Source organism: Oculina patagonica, chromosome 3 (assembly GCF_052425735.1).
Source record: "Oculina patagonica isolate OP01 chromosome 3, crgOcupat, whole genome shotgun sequence".
Classification (NCBI taxonomy): Eukaryota; Metazoa; Cnidaria; class Anthozoa; order Scleractinia; family Oculinidae; genus Oculina; species Oculina patagonica.
This window is the reverse complement of record NC_135760.1, coordinates 21,264,652-21,291,614: the sequence shown is the minus strand read 5'-3', so window position 1 is coordinate 21,291,614 and position 26,963 is coordinate 21,264,652. Positions and strand designations below refer to the sequence as shown.

Genomic DNA, 26,963 nt, shown 5'->3' with positions numbered 1-26,963 from the left:
TATTATTTCTTGGTCCCTTACCGTGTAAATGAATTCTACTCTCCAATATATTTTTGGGCAAAGTCATAGCAGGAATTCTTAACCAAAGCACATTTAAAACTTCTCGCTTGTAAACGATATATTAGAGTGATAAATGATCGTCGCAGTGAATTTCCAATTTAAGCAATTGGAATAAAGAAGCCTGAAAAAAAAAAAAAAAAATTCAGGGCTTCAACGGGATTCGAACCCGTGACCTCCGCGATACCGGTGCGATGCTCTACCAACTGAGCTATTGAAGCCACACATTGGGAGCGAGGTCAATTGTGAGTTCATATTTTCCCGTGAGAGGAGTGAAATGATGTAATGTATATGAAATGATTCATATATGAACTGCGGATGTATATGAGAGTGATAAATGATCGTCGCAGTGAATTTCCAATTTAAGCAATTGGAATAAAGAAGCCTGAAAAAAAACAAAAAATTCAGGGCTTCAACGGGATTCGAACCCGTGACCTCCACGATACCGGTGCGATGCTCTACCAACTGAGCTATTGAAGCCACACATTGGGAGCGAGGTCAATTGTGAGTTGATATTTTCCCGTGAGAGGAGTGAAATGATGTAATGTATTGAATTTCAGGCGTGAAATTGAATTTCCAGTGAAATTGAATTTTCAGTGAATTTCCAATTTAAGCAATTGCTTAAATTGGAAATTCACTGCGACGATCATTTATCACTCTCATATACATCCGCAGTTCATATATGAATCATTTCATATACATTACATCAAACGATATATTGACGATATTTTCTTCCTCTGGGACACCAACAGAGAGGTATTAACTCAGCTCATATCAAGCAGATAACCATCATCCTAGACACCAGCGGGCAAAAAATCTAGCACTTCCAATCATATGTATCGAGAGAGATTACCCAGGAAGTTTAGCCAAAAAACTCTTGCAGAAGTTACTTTTGGAGAGGGGGGTCTGAACCCCCCGGACGCTCCCCCTGGATCGATCTGCCACTGTGTTTCACTTCATGTCTTAGCCCCTCATAAAAAGGAAAAGCAAAGATGTACAAGTATTTATCAAGTTCAATTCTGAATAAGAAGAGGTATGATAGGTTGCCTCCCCTTATTTAAAACTCAAAGCATGATTCCAATCATTGTAGAGTAACACAAATTCACTTGACGGTATGTAAAGCTATGTATTAATAATATTTTTTTTAAATCCCCCCAAAAATTCCCAACTGTTTTTAAAATCTGATTATCGACTTATCAGACTACAGTGCGAGCCCTTGCAAAAATACAAACATGTTACACCAGCTTTATGCCAAAAGAAGTTGAATGATGCTCTTTATAAATTCTCAGCCGTGGCCAAAAAAGCTGTTTGCACCCAGCTGCAGTCTATTCTATAAAACTAGCAAAACAACAACACAGACAAAACAACTTCAGAAAAGATTATGCTTCTTTTTCCCTTTCCTCCCCTTACATCAACTCTAGTCCCATCCATCTAGGTGGTTAGGGGTTTGCACAGGTCTAATAACCCTGCCCTGATTTCTCAGATCACGACAAGGGCTACCTGAGAATCAGGGCAGGGTAAATTTGGAAATTGTGCCATAATACTTCTGACAAGGGTTGTAGTTGTTATTACTAGTGTGCACCGAGATTGACGAGAACCTACAGATTAGTCATCATTAAACAGCCGTGTGAATTTTGTAATACCATTGGGGAGTGGCGCAGAGATATCACAGAGCTTGACCCCCGTGCTTGGAAGAGTTTCTACTAAAAGAGAAACTGGGATCCAATTCAGGTCATCTGGGAATTCTGTGTTGATTTTATGAAACACCATAGTGACCAGACCAGACGATTTGGCGCCATCAACAAAAAGACACACTTTCCATTTGTCTTTGTTTACATGGACATTGTTTCTGTGTTTTTCCTCTGCTAATAACTCTGGATCATCACTGGCTACAACTGGAGTGGGGTCTGTTACATGTATGTTGTATTTATAACCACTAACTTCCACATTTTCTCCAAATTTTCTCCGAAAAGCCTCCTCGCTTTTCAGCTTGGCCCATGCAGTCTTAATGGCAAACTCTTTCTGCCTCATTTCCTCGGATTTTTCTTCCATAACATCTCCTCCTTTTGCGATGTCTTTGGGATCTAACTGGAAAACAGTCGCCATCTGAGGCGAGATAAATGGTGTCTTCTCCAATCCGAGTTGAAGCCGTCCAGTCGCATAAAGCGTAAAAGTCACAGTAACACAAGACCAAAACACGAAACCACCAGCCAAGCACAAATATTTGAACACTTTAAAGGCTCTAGATCTCCCAGAAGCTTTCGAAGAAAGCAATCTGACCTGCACGGAAGCCGGCCATCTTGTAAATTGTTGTTTTGAATTGTCTTTCGCTTTCGTCACGATCGCTCTTGTAACTCCATATTTTGGAATCAAATTAGAGCAAAATTTAGATCTTATGCTAGTGAGGGTAGTTAAGCTTACTACCCTGGGATGAAACAAAAAGCAAGCCATATAAAAGTCTGGAAATTCGTGTGTTTAGAATCTTCGAATGACTATGCAACGGCAACGTCTGCACTCTCACTGCACTGCTGCACTCTGCAGAGAAGCAGGCTCAAAATTCGCAAACGTTCAGCGGTATTACATTTAGAAGAAAACAACATGGCGGCTGCGGGAGGAAATCACTTGTCTAGTGGCCGAGTTAACGTAGGATTACTGCGGGAATGTGCGAGAAGAGAGCTTCTTCAGTGCTTAAATAAACAACCTGGATCTAAGGTAATACGAAGTAAATTAATCTTTACGTTTCTTGTTAGCTACAGTGCTTTAGATTTCAAAATGTGTGATCAATCTAAAAATTAAAGTCCCTTTGCATGTTCCATAGTCTGTTTTCTTGCAAGGAGAAATCAAAACTTGCAACTTTTAACCTCCACTAAAGGTCGTTGTTATTGCTTTTTTGAAATGCCATACAATCCTAGCCTCTGGATCCAATATGTTTCAATACTTTAGAGATGAAAAATTATGCTGGAATCATTCGACCAGCCAGTTAGGACAAAGTACATGCACTCCCCAACTGGGAGGTAGGGGGGTACATGTCCTAATTAACAAGACAAAGGACAATGTGGGTTTGTGCATCCACATTTCTGGGGACCATTTGTCCCTTGGGACCTTGTAGCTACACTTCTTTTGTGGGAGAGCGGAAGGCTTTTTGTCGGTGGTGGACAAAACACTGACCCCCAGTCCATGGACTACCCCAATGGACTACCCAAATGGACTACCTAAAATGGACTACCTAAAATGGACTACCCCCAAAAAATGGACTACCCCTTAAAGTACTATTCAGAGTGTGTACCACTTACTGAGCTGTTGTTATACGCACATAATTTGCACTTACTTTTCATTTTCATGTTTTCATATTATTTATTAATTCCATTCCAAAATTACAAAGATTAATATAAAGCAAAACAAGTAGAAAAAGAAAAATGGAAAAGGGCAAAATATAGCTAGCTAATTTGATGCCCTGGTTAAAATAACAATAATAATTTACGAAAAAAAAATTAACTTAACATAGGAGAGGAAGAGGTATGAATTAATTAATACTGAGCAAAATAATACTGGTAGAGTGCTTTTTTAAAATGTTTTCTGGTTGGCAAGTTATGTATAGATAAAGGAAGGTCATTTCAATAGTAACATCCAATAAAAGTGGGGCAAAATTCCCTTATATTTATTGTGGAGAAATCGAAATTTAAATATTGTAAGGATGCACTTCAAGTATTGTAAATTATTATGTTGCTCAGATACCAGAGATAAGGTGTAGAGGATTCCACTGTAAATTCCCATAATTTTTTACATGTATGTTGCCATTTGGCTTTTTAAAAATGCCTCCACAAGTATTTTTGGAGTGCACAATATTAACTCAATATTAACTCCTGGTTCAGGGACTGCTGATAAAATACTTCTTTCCATCCCCCCTGGCTCCCAGTCCTCACTACCTCCTGGAAGTACCCTTCTAATGACACATATAAAAATAAACAGCCCAATATCTATTAAGTCCAATCTGATGCCAAAGGCCACACTGGAGCTCAGTAAGTGGTTCACACTCGGAATAGTACTTTAAGGGGTAGTCCATTTTTTAGGGGTAGTCCATTTTAGGTAGTCCATTTGGGTAGTCCATTGGGGTAGTCCATGGACTGGGGGTCAGTGTTTTGTCCACCACCCTTTTTGTCAGTTGATTTTATCTTGGGTATACTAACAGAGCTGAATCGTCAATTCTTGGTTCTACGCAACTACGGAGAAGCTGTCTCTAAAGATGATCTGGGATGCTGGTCAAAGCATCAAATTTAATAATTTCTTTTTTATTTTGGTTATTTTTAACAGGCCCTAGTCTGGGATGACAAGCTGACTGGACCATTTGGTTTGATTGCTGAGTACAAGTTACTCAAGGTATGAACACGTTAAAGGCAAGGGTATTTTGCAGAACGCAGAATGCAGAACCCAGAATGATGGAATGGTTGATTGATGGAATGGTCGATTGATGGAATGGCAATAGTACAATACCCTAACCTCGGGACCCTAACCAACAAATAAAAGCCAACCGCAAGCAAACAGGAGTGAAAACTAACTGTGAGCAAACCGCTGGCCATCATTCTGCATTCTGCATTCCTGATTAGTATGTATTATTATGATTTTAATTTAATTATCATTTTATAAGTTGTGTTTGTTTTTTTTGCCAGGAACATGAGGTTGAAGTCATGTTTCCTCTCCGTCCTGGCCGGCTGCCTCCATCTCAAGTCCATAATGTTATTTTCATAACAAGACCTAAACCCTCATTGATGGACATAATTGCTGACAATGTTCTCAGGTAATACAACTTCAGGTAATACAACTCATAACAAAAGAGGAAGTCTGTAATGTGTTGTTGTCTTCAGTGGCTTTAATGTTTGTGCAGAGTGACTACAGTCGAAGCTCTCTTATTGACAGACACTCTAGCCTGCGAGCAGGCTCCCGATGATGTTTCGGGGGAGCCTGCGGACAAAGCTTTTTTGCCGCCGTTCCGTGCACGAGATTTTAGTGCAACATCTGATTGGTCGAATCACTGACTGTTGACAGGTCTTATCAACATATCTCAATTTGCCGACACCGTAAATATACACGGACGCGATGGAATGCGGCTTATTATGAAGTGAAAACATGGCGTCTTTGCGAATTACGAACGATCTCTTTGAACGTGCGTTGGACGATTCTTTAAAAGATTTCGTCCACATACGACAGATTAAAGAGGAACAGTAACGTTGCTTACGATCACTGGCCAAGAATAAAGATGTCTTTGGAATCCTTCCCACTGGATTTGGGAAAAGTTTGATTTTTCAAATTCTTCCACGTGTACTAAAAGTGTTGTGGAGTTTAGATAAAACGTCAGTTTTGGAATGTCTAACATTCTCGTACATGAACAAGTTGCGCTAGCAACTAAAGAAAACCAAATACCGGCAACTGATGAGATCCACATGGAGGATCGAAACCATGGTCTTGCCTAAACTAAACCATATAGTGGCATATACAAAACGCAAAACAGTCAGCAGGACTTGCGCGTAAAGTTTTCAAATTTATATTTGAATCATGTGGTGCCAACATTACGCAACGAACAAAGGAGGTTAAAAATCCTAAAAATCGAGCTTGAAAGACAGAGCGCTCGATCAAAATAATGCAAGAAGAATAGCCTTTACAACACAGAATGTCTCTCTAAAACCAACTTTCAGCTTTTTCATAGTAAAGCTGAAACAGTCTCTGGCTAAGCCGGACAAAAGATAAATCCGTGATAAGACAATACATCTTGCAACAGTATTGATTAAAATGCCGGGCCCGGCGTCAATAAAATGCAAGTAGTTTACATTTTCACGGAACATTTCAGATCTTGTCCTTCCAGGGCGAACATTTTGAGAGCCTAAAGCATATCTTGCAAATATAATTGAGCCAAAACAAACTGAACTAGCACAACATGTGGCAGAGTACAGATTTAGAGGTGTCATTCAACTCTACAAACGGAAACCACGCAGCGCGGACTAATGACCTCTACACACAATCTTACGGCTCTATTCAATACATAAAGCCTCCAAATAATAACAGTACCCTCAGAAAGAAGTCAGAAGCAAAAAAAGGTCGAAAGACCGAACTCAACATAAAACGGCAAAGGTTACAAATGTCACGAACGTAGGAGTCGTGTAGGCCCGTCACCTTTATTTACCAGGGGGACTTCAATGCTATCCTCGCTTGTTTCATCCGTAAAAGCTAGTGTCCTGCGCGAAGTTTTAATAGCGGAAACACTATCTCTATTTCGCTTTGCCGAAGGTGTAACACCGGCCGGCGAACGAAACTCCACCGATCGTTTTGTACTCGTTGTATTTCTTTCGGGAGATCCGCCAGCGATTGATGAGTCAGGCGAAGGGTCTTTCACACTTAAAGACGGTTCACTGCATCGGCTTGTGAAGACAGAAACTGAATGAGAGAGGCGAACAGCTTGTCGAGCACACGGCATGCAACAAAGAACTGAAAACCCCTCTTTCTTTTCTACTTGTAATCCAAGGATTTCCAAGGCCTCTGCCACGACGACGCTATCTTGTCCGGGGACAACAAGAAGTTCCTTATCTTTAGAAACATCGAAAACCGGCACAGAATTTACCCTTTTTGAACTGCTCAAAGACTTTTTACAAAAGCGGCAATGAGGATCGCTCCGATCCATATTGGAGAAAAGCGCAGTTTTTTCCCGCGAGCGGTCATTTTCAAGTACGCTCTAATTACATTCCAATGCATCTAGGCGGAGAAGGTGGAGTTGATGACACGTTGTCGACAGATTAGTGACAGATGATGACAGGTTTGTAAAAAGGGGCGGAATGGCTGCCTCCATGCTTTGTCAACAGGCTCTCTCTCCCAGCCCCCCTCCGCTCTTCCTTTTTTCTTTTTTTCGCCCCCTCCCCGACCGGAGAGCCTGTTCACAGGCTACAGACACTCTCGTAAGCGGACAGCTCTACTTACGGCCGCCTTGTCTGAAACCCTCTTTTAACTCCCATACAAACTCTGTATTTTTACATTCTCGTAAGCGGACAGATAGATAGATAGATAGTTTATTGATATTCTTACATGACAGTCTAAAAACTGAATTGCGTAAAAATTTACAAAGAGATAAATTATTAGAAATACAACTATTAAAATCTATTATAACTATATTAAAAATTTGCCATAGAAGGAAAAAAGCTATGTTTAAAACGATTGGTTCGAGCCTTACATGCTTGACATTCCCGTAAGCGCCCGCAGACACTTTCAGAGATTACGACTTAGACTTTTTCTTTGTTTTTAAGCTCCCGTAAGCGGACAGCCCAAAGAAAATCCTATTAACTACCCTTGTATCTTGTTTTTGTAAATAAACTTCACATCGCCATTCGTCACAGTGATTTAACAGTAATTAAAGTATCATATTTTAGTGCTTGTTTTGTCGTCATCCACGTCTGCCCGGTTATTGTTAGTTGGGCAAGTTCCCGTAAGCCGCCATCTTTCCCCTACACTTCTAGTGGCCGCTTACAAGAACCATTTTCGTAAGCGGCCAGCTCCAGTTACGGACACTTTTTTCGCGTCCCGAGGGTGTCCGCTTACTAGAGCTTTGACTGTAACGGTTTTGTTTAATGTTGGCTTTGCCTATGTATTACTTGCACAGTCTGGTCTGAGCCAGGGATTGGAACCTCTGGGCTAATCTGAATGCCTGCCAAAAAGATGGCTGAATCTGATTGGGTGTTGAAAACTTGTTCATTTCACCACTGACAATATCTGCCACACATTCACAATCAAACCAGAACCAGAATAGGCCTGGGTTCTCGTTACCAACTTAGCCTCGCCTCGCACTTGTGGGTTAGCCCAGAGCCACTGAGTTTCCTGACCACTGGTCGGAGGAACATGGCTCTGGGAATGAAATTGTTACTTGCAATGAAAAGTTCTTATTTTGTTTTCCAAATGAGCAAAGCTGCGTTAATGTTCCTAGCAAATGACAAAACATTGTTCCACAAATGTTGTTTCCTTAATGTTTCCCCAACAGTGTTTGGTGGAAGCAAAACAACAAATGATTTTGAGTTTTTTCAGGAACATTGTGCTTTGGCAGCAAACATTTTTCCATTTATGCACCAGGGGCACAGTTTTGGGAAACTACAATTCTTTCTCCTTTTTAGAGGCTTGAGAATACAAAACATACAGCAGACATTTTTTTAAGTGATATTGTTACATACAGCCTTGTCACTGTTGTCAGTAGTAGTGTCTAGACAATTTCCTGGAAGCAGTTCATAGAAGAATTACTGTAGCTTTCTTTTTTGTTTTGCTCTAATTTTTTAGTGAGGAAGGCAGAGAAAGCAAGAAAAAAGAGTTCACTATCTTGTTTGTTCCAAGAAAAACTATGTTGTGTGAAAGAAAACTTGCAGTAAGTAAGAAAATAATAATTATTATAGATTATTTTTATTTAATTAACAGGTAGTTGTTGGCTGCCTGCCATGGTGATTACATGAATTGATGTAACTGTTGTTATAATAAATATACGTAGACACCAGATACTTACTATTCACTTTGACGTTGAACTTCTACCATTACATACCTGCCAACCCCCCAGAGTACAAAAATCTGGAGACATCTAGAAATCTTTGCATTTTAAGGATATCATTTAAGACCATGTATGAATACTGTGAGAAAATCAGACAGATATTAAAAAACTTGGAGACTTCCGGGAAAATCTGGAGAGTTGGCAGGTATATACCATTATCAGTTTTTTAGACTCCTGTTAACCAGGACAAAGAATAAACACACTGCAGTAGTGTACTGAAGAAACTTTGTTTCTATTTACTCCTCCTGAACATTTGGTGATCAAAGTAGCTGCCTGTTGGTGCTTAGTGAAGGGGCCTCCTTCCTTCATTTTATTTAAACCAATTTTTTGAACATGTTAGGTACAACAGTCATTAGCAACAAGCAGTCTAATATTCAAGATGAGTGCTTTAATGCCACTTTTAATTCATTATTATGTTTGCAGGAGCGCAATGTGTCATTTGTTAACATTGATGAATACCCCTTGGAACTGATACCCCTGGATAGCGATGTTTTGTCACTTGAAATGGACTCTAGCTTCAAGGTATATAAAATAAAAAACAAGTATCCATATAAAGTGATCTTCTCTATAATAATAATAATCTTTTATTAGGAAGCCTTCATTCACTATACAGTGGTTTTCAGAAAGGTCCTAACTAAGATTAAAAATACTTAATAAGACTATATACAATAAAACGAAAAATACCTAAGAATTAAAAACTATTATTAAAAACTAACTTGAATACAAAAGAAAGAGTTAACTAAAAAACCTACTTAGAACGCTACGCTTAAAGTTTCTTTCTGATTTGCATTAGTTACAAGTGGATTTTCCATGATTTTAAATCCCGGGGGGGGGGGGTACTCCCTATAATGGCCTATACGGGGAGGCTCCGCCCGAAAGGGGTACCTTTTTCAGGCTTCAGGTATATAAAAGGGGAGGGATTTCACGCGTTTAAGTATATGAAAGGGTATGGAAATATGTCATTTGGCTACTTAAAAAGGCCTTTAATTAAAATATTTCAAACAGACGCAATTTATGGCTGTATTATTTTAATTTATTAAGCGCTACATAAAAATGACAAGAAAACGTCCTATTTTAAGGCCATGTTATGTCTCTTAGGTATATGAAAGGGATACCTTTTTTCAGTTAAAGGTATACGAAAGGGGTACAATTTATGTCAAAAATGGTATATAAAAGGGTAAGGGGTTAGAACTTGGGGCGGAGCCTCCCCGTTCAAAACTTTTTGGAGTACCCCCCCCCCCCGGGTTTTAAATACATCTCCAGAGGGGAGGGGTGAGGGAGGGTAGTGGTATATGGGGTATAAATACCTTTAATAAGGTTACTATTTTTAGTGACTACTAATTTTAGCGATTTTTTCTAAGCAAGATTTAGCGACTATTAAATTTAGCGATTTTCTGAAAATTAAAACAACAACAACAATTTTAATATAGAGCTGAGATGGAAATAAATGTTCGGTAATAGAACAAAGTCACTTAAAATTGAACGAACATTATCATTGTCAGAAAGAACAATTGAAAGTGAATTGCAAATGTTAGAAAGTGGGACCTCGTCAGGGTAATCAGTCATATTCTCCACAATGCCGGCGACCCCAGCTCTTTCCCAACCCTTCTTAATTGTTGCCCTACCTTTTGATGTTGTCATATAGTTGAACAGGGCCACTCTATTTAATTTTGTATTCCTCTTGCTGGCGGGGGTATTAATTTAACGTGTATTAAATCTGACTGAGACAAATTTTAGCGTGTACTAAATTTGGCAATTTTGGCCCAACTCGCTAAAATCGCTAAAATTAGTAGCCGCTAACAAGGCTGCTGCCTAAGGAAATTTTTAAGGAGCCCTTCGGGCTCCTAACATCAATATTTAGGAGCCCGAGCCATTATGTTAGGAGCCCAGCTTAAAAGTTGCCGAAGACAAATCTGGAGTGGGGGGGGGTGGGGGTGGGGGTGGGGGTTACTCAGGCAAATATGTGGTCAATAATGTGGTCTTGGAGAGGAGCCCAGGGAGTCAAACTTCCCCCAACATTATTGCTATAATATACATGTACCCGAATGTGGACTATATGGGGAGGCTTTGCCCAACAGGGATACCTTTCTCAGGCTGTAGGTATATAAAAGGATAGGGATTTTACGAGTTGGAACATACAAAAGGGGGGAGGGAAACTGGTTTTTAATTAAGTGAAAAATAAGAAAAAAGATGTAGTATTTCTTCTGTTGGTATGTGAAAGGGGTGCCATCTTCATTAGGGGGTATATGGTTTCTAAAAGGTTAAGGGTCACTTTCACATACCCCAAAAATGGCAACCTCGTTCATGAGATCCTGGGAAAGACGTTGCAGAAATGGTTCATGAAAGGGTAAGGGTACCCTCCCCATAAAACTTTTTTTTTTTACTCTGCAGCAACCTCAGAGACCCAGAGGTAAGAAGTTGGATAAGTCATCAATATCAGCAATATCTTTCCCCCCTGTGGGTTAAATCACTAGCTGGGCTGGGAGAAATAAACCAACAATGAAAACTGACATGCATTTAGTTGAGAGCGTGAAGGGTTAATTCATTTGTTAAGCCAGTGCCAGAATGAATGCATTTCATGTACTTTCATATGTTTTTCACTTAGAAAATCAATGTACATGAAACAGAAAAATCCAGTTCAATTAATATTTTAGTAATCAAGGTTAAAAAAGAAGCAATAATTAAGCAGGTCTATTTTTCCTAGGTTTAGAAAAAGGTAACGAGAAGTCAAAAACACCTGTGTAAACACTTTAATTAAGTTTTGATCGTATCTTTGTTACATGATAACCAGTTGACAAAAATAGAACAGAAAAATCAAGTTGTGAAAACACTTCAAATTACTAATCTTATCAAATAAGTTGTTTGTAAAATAAATGTAGTAACAAAAACAATATATTTTAATCAAACTGAATATCTGAGCAGGCAAAAAGGACTGAGGTTTCTAGCACAAAAATTTGCTAGTCACGGATCAATGCCCGAGAATGCTCAGGACTGCTTATAAACGTGAAAACATGAAACAGTTCGTTGAAATTAACAACCTAAGTCCACAAAAAATCGGCAGCAGATATGAAATGTCACATGAAAAGAAAGAGGCATACATTTTACGCCCTACTAAAGTTAGGCATTCAATGCTTCATAGATTAAGCTGAATTACATGTTAAACGCGCCACGTAAGTTTGTGTACACATCACGATATTTGGCACGTTGTTTTACGTAAGTTTAAGCCTGTCGGAAAGGTTTTTGTATCAAGCTTTTGCAGATTAAAATTATTTCAGACCTGATCCATGACTGCAGTAGCAAACAGATTGATTTCACTTTTGTATCCGTAAATATTTCTTCAGATTCACTTCGAAAATTCTCCGAAACGTCAACGAAGCAAATGAAACGTAATCCAGAACATAACACATTCCATATTTGGCAGTTAGGCCCAGTCCTAAACACTTGAAAACGAATGGTTTTCGAAGTTGCTGAATTTTGCAAAGACACGTTACGTACTTAATACGCCAAATGCAAACAATTTCGGCGTTTCCGTTTTAAAATGAAGCAGTTGTTGTTTTTAATGGGATTTTTTATGCCAATGAAACAAGGTTACAAGAAAATTGAAGTCAAAAGATGGGAGTGGAAGATCAATGTTTAGGCGCCCATGCGGGCTCCTTGAACAAAAATTTAGTCGCCCGCGCTTGTAACTTAGGCGCCTCTGGCGACCGGGCGCCCGTTAGGCAGCAGCCTTGGCTAACAATGGTTACCTTAAGGTATAAGGCCCGGGTCGCACTTGAGACAAACATTTGAAATGTTGCAAGATGTTGAGAACAATGTTTGTCTCGGAACTTGTCCGAGACAATTTGAATTGTTGTATTTAGGGTCGCACTTGGACACACAAAATTACCCGTCACTTGATACTGAGTTAATTTCGCAGCAAAAATAGCATTCAAAAGGAAGAGACAAACTGGTCGCATTGAATCAAATCAACGCCAATTTTTATTTCTACCTTCTTAATGCGAGCGTTCGTAACGATGTCGAAGATCATATAAAAGAAAGCTTGCCGCCGTATAAAGCGGAAAATTTGATGAGCAAATTGCTGTGCATCATGATTCGGACTGCGGCTACAGAACAGTTGCCCTAGCCTATACCAATCTTTCCTTTCATTTGAATTATCTTGGTGAGGGCTCTTTTCCCAAATAACGGAAATATTCGGTCGAAAACCACTTGAATTCGTATTCATCAGACTAGACAGTAAAATGTGAAGCGAACATTTTTTTAAGGATCACTGAACTGATTGACACTTTTGTCACAAGAAAAACAATTTTTGTTTGTTGTTCGTAAAAAGTCCTGCGTTGAGGCAGGACGACAGCTTCTTTGAAGATTTGTCTCCGTGGACAAGTTTTTGTCCGCGTAGGGACAAGTAGGTCGCACTTGGCGGGGTCAACTGATGACAGAAATCTGACATTTTTTTGGTTATCAAAATAAACTTGTCCCGATTTTGTCCCAAGTGCGACCCGGGCCTATGGGGTAAAATGATTTTTTAGAAATTTGACCCAGATTAGTATAATTAAAAAAGGAGACCAATCTGGGTGTGGGTCAAGTCTCATGTGTCTCCTAATAGACAAATGAGAGAGAGCTTTCATCTTTGAAAGATTTCTTGTAATATGTATTAATATTGAGCTAAACCACCAAAACAACTTGTATCCCTCCTTGAAGAGTATAAACATAAGCCCTGACCACCCTTGTCAATACCAAAATCTATAGTTGATGACCCTAAAAGAGATGTGAACTTAACATTCACACCCCTTTTACATAATAAATTGACAACATTTTGCCACGGCAGCCCTTACTGGTTTTCACGTGGTTCCTCTATCCAGGTCAAATTAGAATTTGGAAATAATGGTTTTTTTTTTCACAGTTATTTGGAAAGCACTCTTTCAGACAGTCTAACGTTCATTTCTGTTTGCCCATTTTGTTTTTGTTTTCTAGGAGTGCTATTTGGAGAATGACTACACATCCTTGTTCTATGTTGCCAACTCCTTGATGACTCTTCAAACATTATATGGCACAATTCCAAAGATCTATACTAAAGGAACCATGTCCAAGGTGTGAATGAAATATATTTAAGTGGTCTGTTTCATTTTTAGAGTAAAACATTTTAATGAATACGACTAGAATATGATGCAAAAACTAGACTTTTACTTTTTTTAACAATTGTAAAAATATGCCATAGGGTTATTTTTATTCATTTAACGTCTCTTGGGGGGGGGGGGGCTTATATTTTTGGAGAGTGCTCATTTTAGGGGGGTTTATTATCAGACAGAAAGACTGATTGGATCTTAAACAACATTTATTCATGATATGAAGCACAAAACCAGGAATCAACTTTACAATGAGGAATGAGGAGGTGGCGGGGAGGGGAAGGGAACTAGATGAAATTACTTATTAATTATCTACTTGAGCTTAATCTAAACACAAGCCAACAACTCACAACTTGTAACCTAAGGTGGATACTGGGCTAATTTTTTTCTTACCTCACTCCAGTTGGCAATGTTATATACAATGAATCTCAAACAACATCCTAAATCTCCAGAATCGAGTCAAGAATCAAGTCTTGAGTGAGACTGACAACTTACATTTGCCCAGTACTTGGATCATGTATTAATAAATTTCATCATTTATGCAAAATTTTGCCAGTTAAGATAACATGAAGGCTTCAAACCCTTAAGGGAAATTTGAAAAGCAGTCTGACTTGAATCACAATTTGTCTTTTATTTTTAAATGGGAAATGAAATAAATGAAATAGGGGTAAGTACTTATGAAATAAGGAAATGATTTTGCATATACCGGTATTTTCCCAAAATTTGTTTGACATGTGACATAACCTGTGGGGTAAACTCACTAATTTCACTCACTTCCATTCAATCACACTTATGGTTAAAATCACATTTTTTCCCCATCAGCGTGTCTTGGACATGATGATGCGCAAGAAGCGAGAAGCAGCTGATTCAGAGAATCAAGTCTCACCACAGATTGACACCCTTTTGTTGATAGACCGTAATGTAGACTTGCTAACTCCGTTATTCACCCAGCTCACTTATGAAGGGCTGATAGATGAACTCTATGGAATACACCACAGTAAGTGTTACATGAAGGGATTGCAGATGAATGTTATGGAATATACTAACAATAATTGTTATGTGAAAGACAAAAGGGTACTACATGACATTGAGACTTACATAAATGAGTGTTAGGTGAACTCTATGGCACATGCTACAATCATTCTTATATGAAGGGTTGATTGGTGCACTTTATGGCAAAGCACATGTACACTCAGTTGTCTGCATTTGAGCCTAGTGACCCGCCCATCAGGCCAGTACATACTGCTGGTTTCTGTACAATAAAGGGACTTGGATTATTTTCACCCGCCCTCCTATATTAGATGCTAGTCCATCACAGCGTTACCACCAGTATCCAAACCCCCAGTACCCATTTATACACATGGATGGAGAGAGACATGCAAATTACATGTGTACTGCGATGTGTGAAGTTAGATAATCAATTAATATTTTTCAATTTAAAGATTTTCTTTTATTTTAAAGCCACTGCCAAGTTTCCACCCGAGAGATTCCCTCAAACAGAAGAGAAAGGACCAGGTGGACTGCAACAGCAACCACAAACTGGGCCAAAGAAAGTTGTGTTGAACTCCAGTGACGAGTTGTTTTATGACATACGAGATCTGAACTTCTCTGCTGTGGGAATTCACCTCAGTAGGAGAGCTAAGCAGATCAGTGCTGCTTTTGAGGTCAGAATCAATCTGAATCAAAAGAAAATTCTTCTGACTCATTTCTTCCATTTCAATACTTTTTTAAGGAAAACTGATTGTATGTTTTACCCCAAGATTTTTCACCTGCCGAAGACGAGCAGTTCCTTCATTCTCACAACCTAACTAGTTGACTTTGTTATAAGATGGTTAAGAGAACATAGAACCTCATCAGGGTGGAATCCACATACTACTCAATTGCTAGGGTCTAAAGCAATAACAGTGATTTTGTCTTACCGCGCTTTGATACTAAACGCTACAGGAAACATTGTATCAGATATCTTGGACCACTTCTATGATCAAAATTAGGCAAAGACCTGAAAAACTCGCCGACTGTGGCTGCATTCAAAACTAAAATTAGAAAACTCAATCTATCGGACTACGTGGAGAACAATAGTAACTGCTGCAAATTCTGTAGCATTATAAATAGTATTTTAGGTATTTTAATTGTGTCCCCAATTAGTCCATAAGGGCTAAACACACAGACACGGAAATAAAGTTTTTATCTTACCTTATCTTTGGCTAGCAAATGTTATAGCAAATAAATATATGACACAGGAGGCTACCCAGTAAATTGTTGGAAAAAGTTTAAATGCATGGCACTTATCAAAAGTTTAAATCTTCAGACCCTCATAGTCACAAAAATATTCACGAGTATACTTTGGATTTTCATAGCTAAAGTAGCAAATGTGGAAAATCACTGCCCTCCTGTGGTTTATATTTAGCTTGATCGTTTTTCATTTCATTATTTTTATTAATTAAGCCTCCTTTTAATTTAAGGCAACCCTCAAGGCTCATTGTTTTAAATTTTTTCATTCAGGAACACAAAAGCGCCAAGACAGTTGGAGAAATGAAGCAATATGTACAGAGGATTCCATTCATGCAAAGAGCGAAAGCTTCTCTTGCCATCCGTGAGTACCTTATTGTTACTTACTTTCGCGGTATTTAATTTTCGCGATTTTTGCGATTTTCAAAAAATCGCTAAATTAAAGACCAGCGAAAAAAGGTTCTCGGGAAAAAGTATGAGTTTTTTGACGTGAACTTTATTACCCTTACTTTTCATGTTGTTTCCGTGCATCTTTAAAATATTGATATTTATATCCGTAGCTTGATTTCTATCCGAAAATTAAGGTTATTAAGGTTCAAAGATATTTTTTTCCATGGGTGATGTTGCCTACGACTAATTTCAGAACAGTTTAGACCAAAAACGTGCAAAACCCCCATGGCGTAGTGGCTTTTGGCATGTCCTTGCTTTTTCTGGATGCTATAGATCTGGCAGTGACACATCAGTTACTTTACGATAGTGGCCAGGAAATGAAATCTGTTTAGTTTACAGTGGCTATTGTACAGTGACTCGAGGTGATCAGGGCCAAGTTGTCAAAAAGCAAAAGCTTTGCCCCTGGTTAAAGGGTAGGGTATTAAATGTTAACTTTCAGGGTACCCTTCTCTTTAGATACCACAGTAGCGGAGATGGTCAAGGAACAAACAGACCCTGAAGAGTTTAGAGAGCGCATTCAAGTTGAACAAGGTGCGAATAGCTAGAAATGGGTTAGCTACGGAAAGCACTGGGACAAAAAACACACACACAAAAAAACAAAAACAAAAATAAGAAAAATAAATTTAATACTATTTTAAAATCGCCATCTAATACCCCCAAAGAGGGTGCAGGGACAGGAGGGTAAATCAACCTCCTCCCTACATTTTTTAGCCAATTTCTCCCTCCTCTTCGGATGAGTTTTGAAAAAAAGTTGAGGCATTTTTAAGTGCGGTTCTCTTTTCCTAGAGCAACCTCCTGCCTCGCTTTTCCCCTAGTGAGCAAACACCTTGTGCGATGTTGGCTCTCAATTCGTTTAGCAGACGGTTTCTATGGGTCGTATTAATGTGAAACGAAAAACTGCTCAAATTTAAACGGTAAATGGTACACCTAGTCGAACAATATAGTTTTGAGTAATGTAACTAAGTTGCATACAAGGTCACGCTTATGTAAACAGCCAACATGTCGGCCTTTCAACAGTTCGGATTCTCAGCAAGTTTACGTACTGCTGTTGCGTTCTTCATTTTACGTTTTTGTCTGAGTGACGCAACAGGAACAGATCACTTAAGATCCTCAGATTCTACTCCGTTATTTGAACAGTCACGCAATACACACAGCAATGCGTGACGACCCAAACAGCAGCTGCGAAAGACACTAGTAGTCATGTGGCCATGCATCTGTTTGGCAATCTAGGGTGCACGTTCATGTAGCCTCAATTAATGTCCTAGAAGTTTGTCTAACTCCTTTCTAAACTTGAGCAAATGAAACATGTTTTTCAGGTTCAGAGTGTGTTCCAGACACTTGTAGTAGTAATCTGGGCATTCTCCGCGGAGCTCCTGAAGATCGATCAATGCCTGACCATCAAGTTCCGAAATGTTTTCTTTGCACACTTGTGCCAATCCAATTTTTGTGAGCCACTTTTTCACGTCTTGATTTGTCCAGCCAGAGACATCCGTGGCTGGGCGTGGTGCTGCAACAACACTGGCCTCACTTGGTCGAATGACTGCCTCTGGTGACCCGTCCGTCGTGTCGCCATCTTTTCCTCTTCCATTTAACTCCTTGATTAGTTTTCCAACAGCAGAATCAACAATCTGCTTACTCTGAAAGCCAATCCACAATTTTGTCCCCACAAGCATTCCTAACCAGCCGTCTGCCTGGTAATTGCGTTGCATCATCAAAGGAATGATGTCTTTTCTCAGTTGATAGGCGTATTCGGCTTCTGATCGACAGTTGGGGCTTTCTTTGTAGCGCTGTGACACGCAGACCAACACAACAGCGGAGTCTTCGACAGCCTTGGCCATTGCTTCTAGTGTGGACCCACCCATCTGCTCCAGATCCATCCACACTCGATATCCCTTCGCCTGAAGCTTGTTCTTGACTTCCACTAAGATTTCCTGGGAATCCCATTGGTAGCTGATCATTACGTGATTTCCAGTGGCTTCTTTAGTCTTCTCGGCGTTGTTTCTTGCTGTCTTTCCTTCAATCTCCCACAATGCACCTGCGGCTGCCTTTTGCACCTCCGGGTTTCCACTGTGGTGTAACTCGCGTAATGTATCCAACGCCCCTTCCTCTTGCCGAATGACATCTTTGTTGGAGTCGTCAAACGCCAACATCCACAGAGCCCTTGCAGCACTTGCGCGTTCCTCGTCGTCGTTAGAAGTCTTCAGAATTGTTGTTAACACACGTACCGCTCCATTGTTGCCCAGAGTCTTCTTGTTGTTGTCGTTGATGGCAAGGTGGCTAAGCCCTTCGGCAAGCTCTTTCGCGGAATAGCCGTCGTATCGTCGGTCTTCAGACTGACATGCTTCGTTCAACATTGTTACGATAAAACGAAGCAAGTTTTCATCCGCTGAAATTAAATGATTTGTTTCTTCATTTACCAGGTACCCAAGGCATAGCAAGGCGGTAGTAGCTATTCCTGTTTTCTTTACTTTGGCAAAATAGAGCAAAGTTTTTTCGCTGTTGACAAACAACTCACGGTCTCTCAGCCGTCGCGAAATGTTGTGCAAAATTCCGAGACAGGTATCAATTAACTGAAGTGGCTCTGATTCTTCATCTCCATCTTGCCAGTTGTCATTTTCTCGATCGATTCGTATTATATTTTCTAGACACATAGGAACTACTCCCGCTTTGGCACTCGCCGAGCAGAAGCCGTCGTGGAAGTCTGCAAAGTTTTGCATTGATGCTAACACTTGTTGGAGACAATCAAAACAAGTGAAATCCCACGATTTCTCATCTGCGCTTTCATCGTCTGATTCATCATCCATCTCGTAGTAATCTTTGAAACAATTCTGAGCGAACTTTTGCAACACCGCTGCGCCGTCGATTTCCACCAGAAAATCCACGATTCTGACGTATTCTCCAGCCTCGCTAGTCCCGGCTGAAGTGTATGTGTTATAGCTTGTAGTACCCAAATGGTCAATGGTTTCTCCCACCAGCTCCGTATACCGACCGCGTCCTCTTAAATCATTGGCGAAAGTGTTTCGTAACACTTGGATATTCTCAAATATTGTTTGTAGATCTCCGGCTTGTTCCGGGTAGTTTATCTTGTATCTTTCAAGCGTGTTGGTGTGTAACACAGCCCATTCAGTGTTATCTTGAATCGAATTCGTCTCATTTCTCTCGTGTTCCCTGGGAATGTCGTGACTCAACCACTGTTCTTGTAGCACCTTTGGTTGAGGGGCTTTTTGCATTGAAGATTGTGGAGAGTTAGAAATCACCGGCGGCTGTACTATTTGAAGCTTTTTTGATCCGCCAGCACCCATATTAATGGAAGTCGCTAGATTACTTCGTCCGCTCGAATGATATGAAATTAGAACGCTGTCGCAGTTGCTATGATGCGGAACTGGATTGGGTTGTTATCGAAAACAAACTTAGTCGCCTTAATTTCAGTCGGCAACTAATTTAGCGGAGAACGTCACGCGAACACAACGTCCCGGGTTAATAATCGATAATACGAAGTGTAGTCGGGATTGCAGTTTTTCTTCGGTTACATGTGGAAAGCAAACAATATTTTCCGTTTCCAGGCTCCAAAATCAATCCTTTTATATAGTATGTTGATTTTTATTTCCCCGGAGACCCAGTGACGTCAATGTTAATTGCCGTGACGTAAGTCGACAGTCACATAAACATTCTCTGGGTTCATCACGCAATCATTGTTTTGAAGTGAACGTCTCACAAATCACACCTAATTCAATTAACATCTTACGTTGTTAAGTTTGGTACATAAGTATTTTTCTTCTCGCTATAAAATTACGGTTACCTCTTTCTTAGCCGAGCTCGTTCCGCATCGTAACACGCACAATAGGAACTTGTTATTATGCATATTCCGTTTTGTTGACAAAAGCCAACAAGCACCCTTCTGTGCAGCTTATGTTTTGTGGCTTCATTTCAAATGCATATTCACTGTACACGTTTCTATCTCCTTCATTTTTCAACACTAAAGGTTGGTTCTCATATGATCGCATCGATCGTTTACAACCCGGTTTACAAATACTGAGATGATCGTAGCCGATCGAAGCAATTGGAAGCGATCGGGGGTTCTCACATGATCGACCCGATCGTCTGATATGAGCGAAGACTTAAGAAAAACAATCATTTTAGCCCTAGATCCAACACAATGGCAACCTTCAATGAAAGAGCAAAACTTGTGGCCTCCTATCTTCTCAGTTATTGCAGTTTAACGGCGAAGAAGGGAAAGAGAAGCTAGAAGGATAGGACATGGGCGATCCAAGCGATCGACGTTCGCGATCGACTGTTTAATGTTTTCATATAATATCCCCGGTCGCAAGAAATCTTTTTGAAGTGACAGAGGCGATAGAAACCACCGGGGCGATTATACGAGAACCAGCCTTAAGGCATCAAAATTAAACACTGTAGGGCTATCAAATGTGCCACATTGCTGTCATTTCTACGACATCTCAAGTCAAAATACGAATATTCTATCCTCCGTTGGGGTAGACTACGCCCAGTCTCTTTTTAACTTTCCTAGTTTTTCTATCGCGCGAGAAGAAAACGGAAAATTATTAATTTCCTCTCACGTGTAGAATCTTCAAAATATAAGCAAGAAATAGTGACTGCTTGTAGGAATTTCGGATTTGGAATTTCGCAAAGAACAGTTTAGTGTGAGCCCTCGCTTGTTCTCTCCGGGCTGCGCCATTATTGTTTTAGTCAGCGAAAAGATTTTTTTAATCATAAAACTTAACACTTTCCCGTCTTTCGCATTTTATTACAGCTACACCAATGAAATTATTTAAAATGCAAGGCTAGTAACACGGAAATATTAAAAGAAAATGCTATCTCTCCACGCCGTTATCGAGGTCGTCACGCAACACTCCTGCCCACGGATCACCTATCGTTGCGTGACAACCCGAGTCACTGCTGCGAAAGATACTAGCAGCAATGCAGCCTATGTATCAGTTTTGCAAACCGGTGTATGTTTATGTTATCTCAATGTCCTAGAAGTTTTTCTAGCCCGTTTGTGAACTTGAACAAATGTAACATATTTTTCAAGTTTAGAGTTTGTTCTAGACACTTGTAGAAGTAATCTGGGCATTCTCCGCGAAGCTTCTTAAGATTGATCAATGTTTGCCCATTAAATCCCGAAATGTTTTTCTTTTTGCACACTTGCCCTAATCCAATTTCTGTGAGCCATTTCTTGACATCGTGATTTGTCCAGCCAGAGACATCCGTGGCTGGGGGTAAGGCTTCTAGAACACTGGTCTCACTTGGTCGAATGTTTGCCTCTGGTGACCCGTCCGTCGCGTCGCCATCTCTTCCTCTTTCATTTAACTCCTTGATAAGTTTTCCAACAGCAGAATCAACAACATGTTTACTCTGAAAGCCAATCCATAGTTTTGTCCCCACAAGCATTCCTAACCAGCCGTCTGCCTGGTAATTGCGTTGCATCATCAAAGGAATGATGTCTTTTCTCAGTTGATAGGCGTATTCGGCTTCTGATCGACAGTTAGGGCTTTCTTTGTAGCGCTGTGACACGCAGACCAGCACAACAGCGGAGTCTTCGACAGCCTTGGCCATCGCTTCTAGTGTGGACCCACCCATCTGCTCCAGATCCATCCACACTCGATATCCATTGGCCTGAAGCTTGTTCTTGACTTCCACTAAGATTTCCTGGGAATCCCATTGGTAGCTAATCATCACGTGATTTCCAGTGGCTTCTTTAGTTTTCTCGGCTTTGTTTCTTGCTGTCTTTTCTTCAATCTCCCACAATGCACCAGCGGCTGCCTTTTGCACCTCCGGGTTACCACTGTGGTGTAACTCGCGCAATGTATCCAACGCCCCTTCTTCTTGCCTAATGACATCTTTGTTGGAGTCGTCAAACGCCAACATCCACAAAGCCCTTGCAGCACTTGCGCGTTCCTCGTCGTCGTTAGAAGTCTTCAGAATTGTTGTTAACACACGTACCGCTCCATTGTTGCCCAGAGTCTTCTTGTTGTTGTCGTTGATGGCAAGGTGGCTGAGTCCTTCTGCAAGCTCTTTCGCGGAAAATCCGTCGCATCTTCGGTCTTCAGACTGACATGCTTTGTTTAATATTGTTACGATAAAGCCAAGCAGGGTTTCATCCGCTGAAATTAAATGATTTGTTTCTTCATTTACCAAGTACCCAAGGCATAGCAAGGCAGTCGTTGCAATTCCTGTCATCTCAACTTTGGCAAAATAGAGCAAAGTCTCATCGCTGTTTGGGAACCACTCACGATCTCTCAGCCTTAGTGAAATGTTGTGCAAAATTCCGAGACAAATATCAATTAGTTGAACTGGCTCTGATTCTTCATCTCCATTTTGCCAGTTGTCATTTTCTTGATCGAGTCGTATGATATTTTCTAGACACATAGGAATCACTCCCGCTTTAGCACTCGCCTTGCAAAAGCCGTCTTGAAAGTCTGCAAAGTTTTGTATTGTTAGTAACACGTACTTGAGACTATGAAAACAAGTAGAACCTTTTAATTTATCATCTGCGCTTTTATCGTCTGATTTATCATCCATCTCGTAGTAATCGTTGAAACAATTCTGAGCGAACTTTTGTAACACCGCTGCGCCGTCGATTTTCAAAACAAACTCCATGATTCTGGTCCCGCTAGTCACGTCTAAAGTGTCAATGTTACGGCTTGTAGTGATCAAGTGGTCAATGTTTTCGCTCACCAGCTCCGTATACCGATCTTGTGCTCGTGAATTATTCGCGAAATTGTTTTGTAACACTTGCATATTCTCAAACATTGTTTGCAGATCGTCGGCTTGTTCCGGGTTGTTTATCTTGTATCTTTCAAGCGTACCTCTGTGCAACACATCCCAATCAACGTTATCGGGTTGAAGTGAATTCGTCTCATTTCTCTCGTGCTCCCTAGGCGGCCTGTCGTGACTCAACCACTGTTCTTGTAGCACCTTTGGTTGAGCGGGATTTTGTATTTCAGATTCTGAAGAACTTGAAATCGCCTCCTCGTCAGCTTGCGGCTGCACTATTAGAAGCTTTTTTGATCCACCAGTACCCATTTTGATTGAACTTGCTAGATAACTGTTTCGCTACACGAGTGATACGAGATATCTAGAACGCGGTTGCAGTTGCTATAATACGGAACTGGGCTTTTTTGTTATTTACTCGCCTTCATTTAGTGGAGATCGTCGCGCGAACACAGCGTCCCGGGTTAATAATTAACTGAAATACGAAACGAAGTGTAGTTGAGATTGTAGTTTTTCCGTCGGCTACACTGTACTGGTTGAAAACAAACAGAATAATATTTTCTGTTTCCAGGCGAAAGCAATCAATTAGGCTGTTGATCTGCGGGCGGCGACCCACTGACGTCAATGTAAATTGTAATATGCTCTGTGCTATCGCTAGGAAGGGACTGTCACGCAAACGTTCTTTGGTGTTGTCACGCAATAATTGTTCAATCATACCTAATTAAATTAATACGTTACGGTTTTTCGCAACCTCTGGTACGTAATTTGCTTCTTCCCGCTATAAATTCCCGTATATCTCTTTCTAAGCCGGTTTGTTTTGTCTTGTAACTCGCTTAATCCTACTTCGTAATTCAAAATGTATATTCCTTTTTGTGGACAAAAGCCAACAGCCGCCCTTCTGTGTTTGATTAATTATGGTTCGTGGCTTTTGTTTACAATAATTTTTTTGATTAGTATAAGAGCTTCAGTCTCCGACCGAGCTTCAAAAAAAACGTTGAACAAGGTACATTGAAGTTAGAAGACTTTTCAAAGCCACTCGACAGTGAAAGTAAAGCTACAGAAAAATGCCTCCTGAGAGGAAAACAAATTCATGAATTCTTCACGTGCAAAAATACAAACTTTTACATTTTCTTTAAGCCAATATGCAAATGTTAGTGAATACCAAGACCATCTGTCAACGTTAATAAAATAGCTGTGTAGCAGTGTGCCTTCTCTTCGCAAAAGTCGTATGCTAATGAGGCAAAATGTGAACACAGATGCCAGCTATGATTGTATTATTCATTGTTGTAATGCGAACCCTCCTCCCAATTCCTTTTTCGGCTACTCCGTTTTCTGTTGTCACCAATAAAACAATTTAAAACGCTAGGCTCAATCTTGGAGAAATGCACCCCCCGCCTCCTCTTCCCTCAATCAATGATGAATTCGCGCAAAAACCGAATTCGCCATTTTTTCCATCAGTGACTTCATAACTATTTCGCTCTGATAATTATGGCTAAAACTATGTTTGAAGTACACCACTGTTCGAGAGGCTTCAGAGTCACATTACGTAAATAAAAATATAAGGTGGCTCTGAACTTTACCGACACATCTTTTCAAAAAATAAAAAAAATTACCAAAGTATTTGATATTCATTAATATATTCCTATTATATTCTCCTTTTCTATTTTCTTCTCAGAACTGGCGCAAGGTCTGGACACGGACAAAATCAACCCTTACATAGAGAAATGTTTTGGAATAAAGAAACCGCTTATAACGGTAGGCAAAGAGAACATGCATTACCTGTACATAACACCTAATAAAACAGTAGCCACCTTAGGGTGGCCATAGTGGCAATTAGCCCTCAGTCATTAGGATTTCCTCTCAGTTTTGGAAGCTTCACAAACTGGCTAAGGTGGAATTTACCTTCACCACCTTGAAGTTGATACCGAAGTCACTCGACTGCCGACGCAGTAAAATTGTAGTCATACGTTATATTTTCCGAAAAACGGGGTGTATGATTCGCTAAGCAATACACAAGGCTTCAAATAAATTTTTCTGCAGTCCTGTCTACATATTCACATCTAGTTACGTTTAGCACTAATTGACGAAGTTCGTGACCACTGACTCTCCTACCCTAAAAAGCAGGTACGTGAAAGGGACAGGAAAAGCGTGTTCCGCGCTTGTTTTCCCCCGACCCTCTCCTCCCATCTCGCAACTGTCGTGTACGCTACTTAACTGCCGTTAATTTTCTTAATTTTCTTTTACTTTTCATAAGGTTCTTCGTCTGCTGTGTGCTCAGTGTTTGACGAATAACGGCTTCAAGCCCAAGATGCTGGAGTTCTACTGTCGTGAAATTCTACAGGTTGGTGTTGTCCGTTGTCTTGTTGTGTTGAATGTTTTAGTTTGTGAAACAACAAACGTTTTCGACCCTCATTCTTAAGCGATGTTGCTTAGTGACATTATGTATGCCTTGCTTAGTCATATTGTTCAAAAAACTGTTCTATACATGTACTATGCTGATACAAAACTATCTTTCTGATAATTCCCGTTTTTCCTTTTCCAATTTTTATGTTCTTATAGACGTATGGTTTTGAGCATGCGTACAGGACGCTTTCTCCGCTGGAGTCCGCTGGCTTGTTGAGAACGCAGACGTCTCGATCTTACAATGTACTGCGCAAGTCACTAAAGCTTGTCGTTGAAGACGTTCAGGAACAGGTGAGCGGTGATTTGTTTCTTTAGCTGGCTTACTCGGCTAGATTTAAAGGGGGAAGAAGGGGAAAGGGCGTGGATGAACACGTTTGTTGGTGACCACCCGATGGTTAAGACAGTTTTTGTTGTCGTATCTTCTTCTTCAGAACATAGAGCTGCTCTCTAATTTTTTGTTCCTTCTGTTCAAATTTGGGAAGAAAAGAAAGAGCATGCTCTTTAAGTCTTATCAGACAGGAGCCTGGTGGGCTCCTGACAAAGAAAAATATGATCCTCGCCTTTCTAAATTTAATAAATCACCCTGTGGTGCAATGAAGTATGTGACCAGTCTGGTAAACGGCTATATACTTGTAACACCTGTGAAACAATTACATGTGTACACTTACATCTGTAAAAAAAAAAAAAAAAACAAGTGCTGAAATTTTAAACCATCCTGAAAGTTATATTTAATAGCTATTAAAAGTTGCAGGATCACGTGGAGTTTACATTTATTATTATTGTATTATTTGTTCTTGCAGAATCCGAATGACATCGCTTACGTGTTTTCAGGATACGCACCGCTGACTGTACGACTGGCTCAGTTTTTGGCTCGGCCGCAGGGCTGGAGAGGACTGGAAGAGGTAACAACCCAATGATTACGGAATCGAATGAATCTTAAAAAATCTTTTTTCAGCAAATATCTTCTTTTGTTTGACTTCTCCAACATGGCTGCCATGAAAACACTCTATAGTTTTATTATCGAAACTTTGTATTATGTTTCAGTGGATTGCCAAGCTGACATGCAGTTTACAGTACCATGAATGTATCAGCGAATTTTCAGACTAACATTAGAAGTCACTGAGGAAAATTAATATTTTTATATTAAAGTTTTGCTGTTTTTCTTCAGGTTCTTCGGCTGCTCCCGGGACCTGCAGTCGAAGAAATCCAGCGACTGCCTCCTGGTCTTCAAAAAAGTAAAACTGCATGATTTCATAATCGTGACCGTTTTCTGTTTCTAGTTTACTCTCTGATATGGAAATTAGGCAGTTGAATACCCTTACAACATTCTGCAAGTGAGACAGGGAAAATTGACATTTCGAAGAAAAGTCGGGGAAAATTGAAATTACAACACCTCTGCTTTA

The 26,963-nt window shown here is 40.1% G+C and overlaps 4 protein-coding genes across 5 annotated transcripts in view; 1 reads left to right on the top strand and 3 right to left on the bottom strand.

The window, feature by feature from the left end:
- Positions 1–696: 696 nt before the first annotated feature.
- LOC144645422 (uncharacterized) lies at positions 697–2,541 on the bottom strand. The gene has a single exon (XM_078505001.1). It carries the CDS (start codon positions 2,506–2,508, stop codon positions 1,663–1,665), a length of 846 nt encoding a protein of 281 aa, XP_078361127.1. The 5' UTR covers positions 2,509–2,541; the 3' UTR covers positions 697–1,662.
- Positions 2,542–2,648: 107 nt separating this feature from the next.
- LOC144645318 (vacuolar protein sorting-associated protein 33A-like) overlaps positions 2,649–26,963 on the top strand; it is a 70,602-nt gene continuing 46,287 nt past the window's right edge. The window contains exons 1-15 of one of the 2 annotated variants that reach the window (XM_078504846.1): positions 2,649–2,769; positions 4,369–4,434; positions 4,725–4,852; positions 8,362–8,446; positions 9,047–9,145; positions 13,595–13,711; positions 14,569–14,743; positions 15,208–15,410; positions 16,249–16,339; positions 16,882–16,956; positions 24,833–24,912; positions 25,412–25,498; positions 25,717–25,851; positions 26,361–26,462; positions 26,729–26,795. In XM_078504846.1, the coding sequence (XP_078360972.1) occupies positions 2,656–2,769; positions 4,369–4,434; positions 4,725–4,852; positions 8,362–8,446; positions 9,047–9,145; positions 13,595–13,711; positions 14,569–14,743; positions 15,208–15,410; positions 16,249–16,339; positions 16,882–16,956; positions 24,833–24,912; positions 25,412–25,498; positions 25,717–25,851; positions 26,361–26,462; positions 26,729–26,795 (1,624 nt within the window). In that variant the 5' untranslated portion in view covers positions 2,649–2,655. The remainder of the gene's footprint in view (positions 2,770–4,368; positions 4,435–4,724; positions 4,853–8,361; positions 8,447–9,046; positions 9,146–13,594; positions 13,712–14,568; positions 14,744–15,207; positions 15,411–16,248; positions 16,340–16,881; positions 16,957–24,832; positions 24,913–25,411; positions 25,499–25,716; positions 25,852–26,360; positions 26,463–26,728; positions 26,796–26,963) is intronic. The other variant, XM_078504847.1, reaches the window with a different exon arrangement.
- LOC144645306 (uncharacterized) lies at positions 17,034–19,965 on the bottom strand. Its single transcript, XM_078504835.1, has one exon. The coding sequence runs from the start codon at positions 19,725–19,727 to the stop codon at positions 17,679–17,681; it is 2,049 nt and encodes a 682-aa protein (XP_078360961.1). The 5' UTR covers positions 19,728–19,965; the 3' UTR covers positions 17,034–17,678.
- LOC144645303 (uncharacterized) lies at positions 19,975–24,046 on the bottom strand. Its single transcript, XM_078504831.1, has one exon. It carries the CDS (start codon positions 23,467–23,469, stop codon positions 21,412–21,414), a length of 2,058 nt encoding a protein of 685 aa, XP_078360957.1. The 5' UTR covers positions 23,470–24,046; the 3' UTR covers positions 19,975–21,411.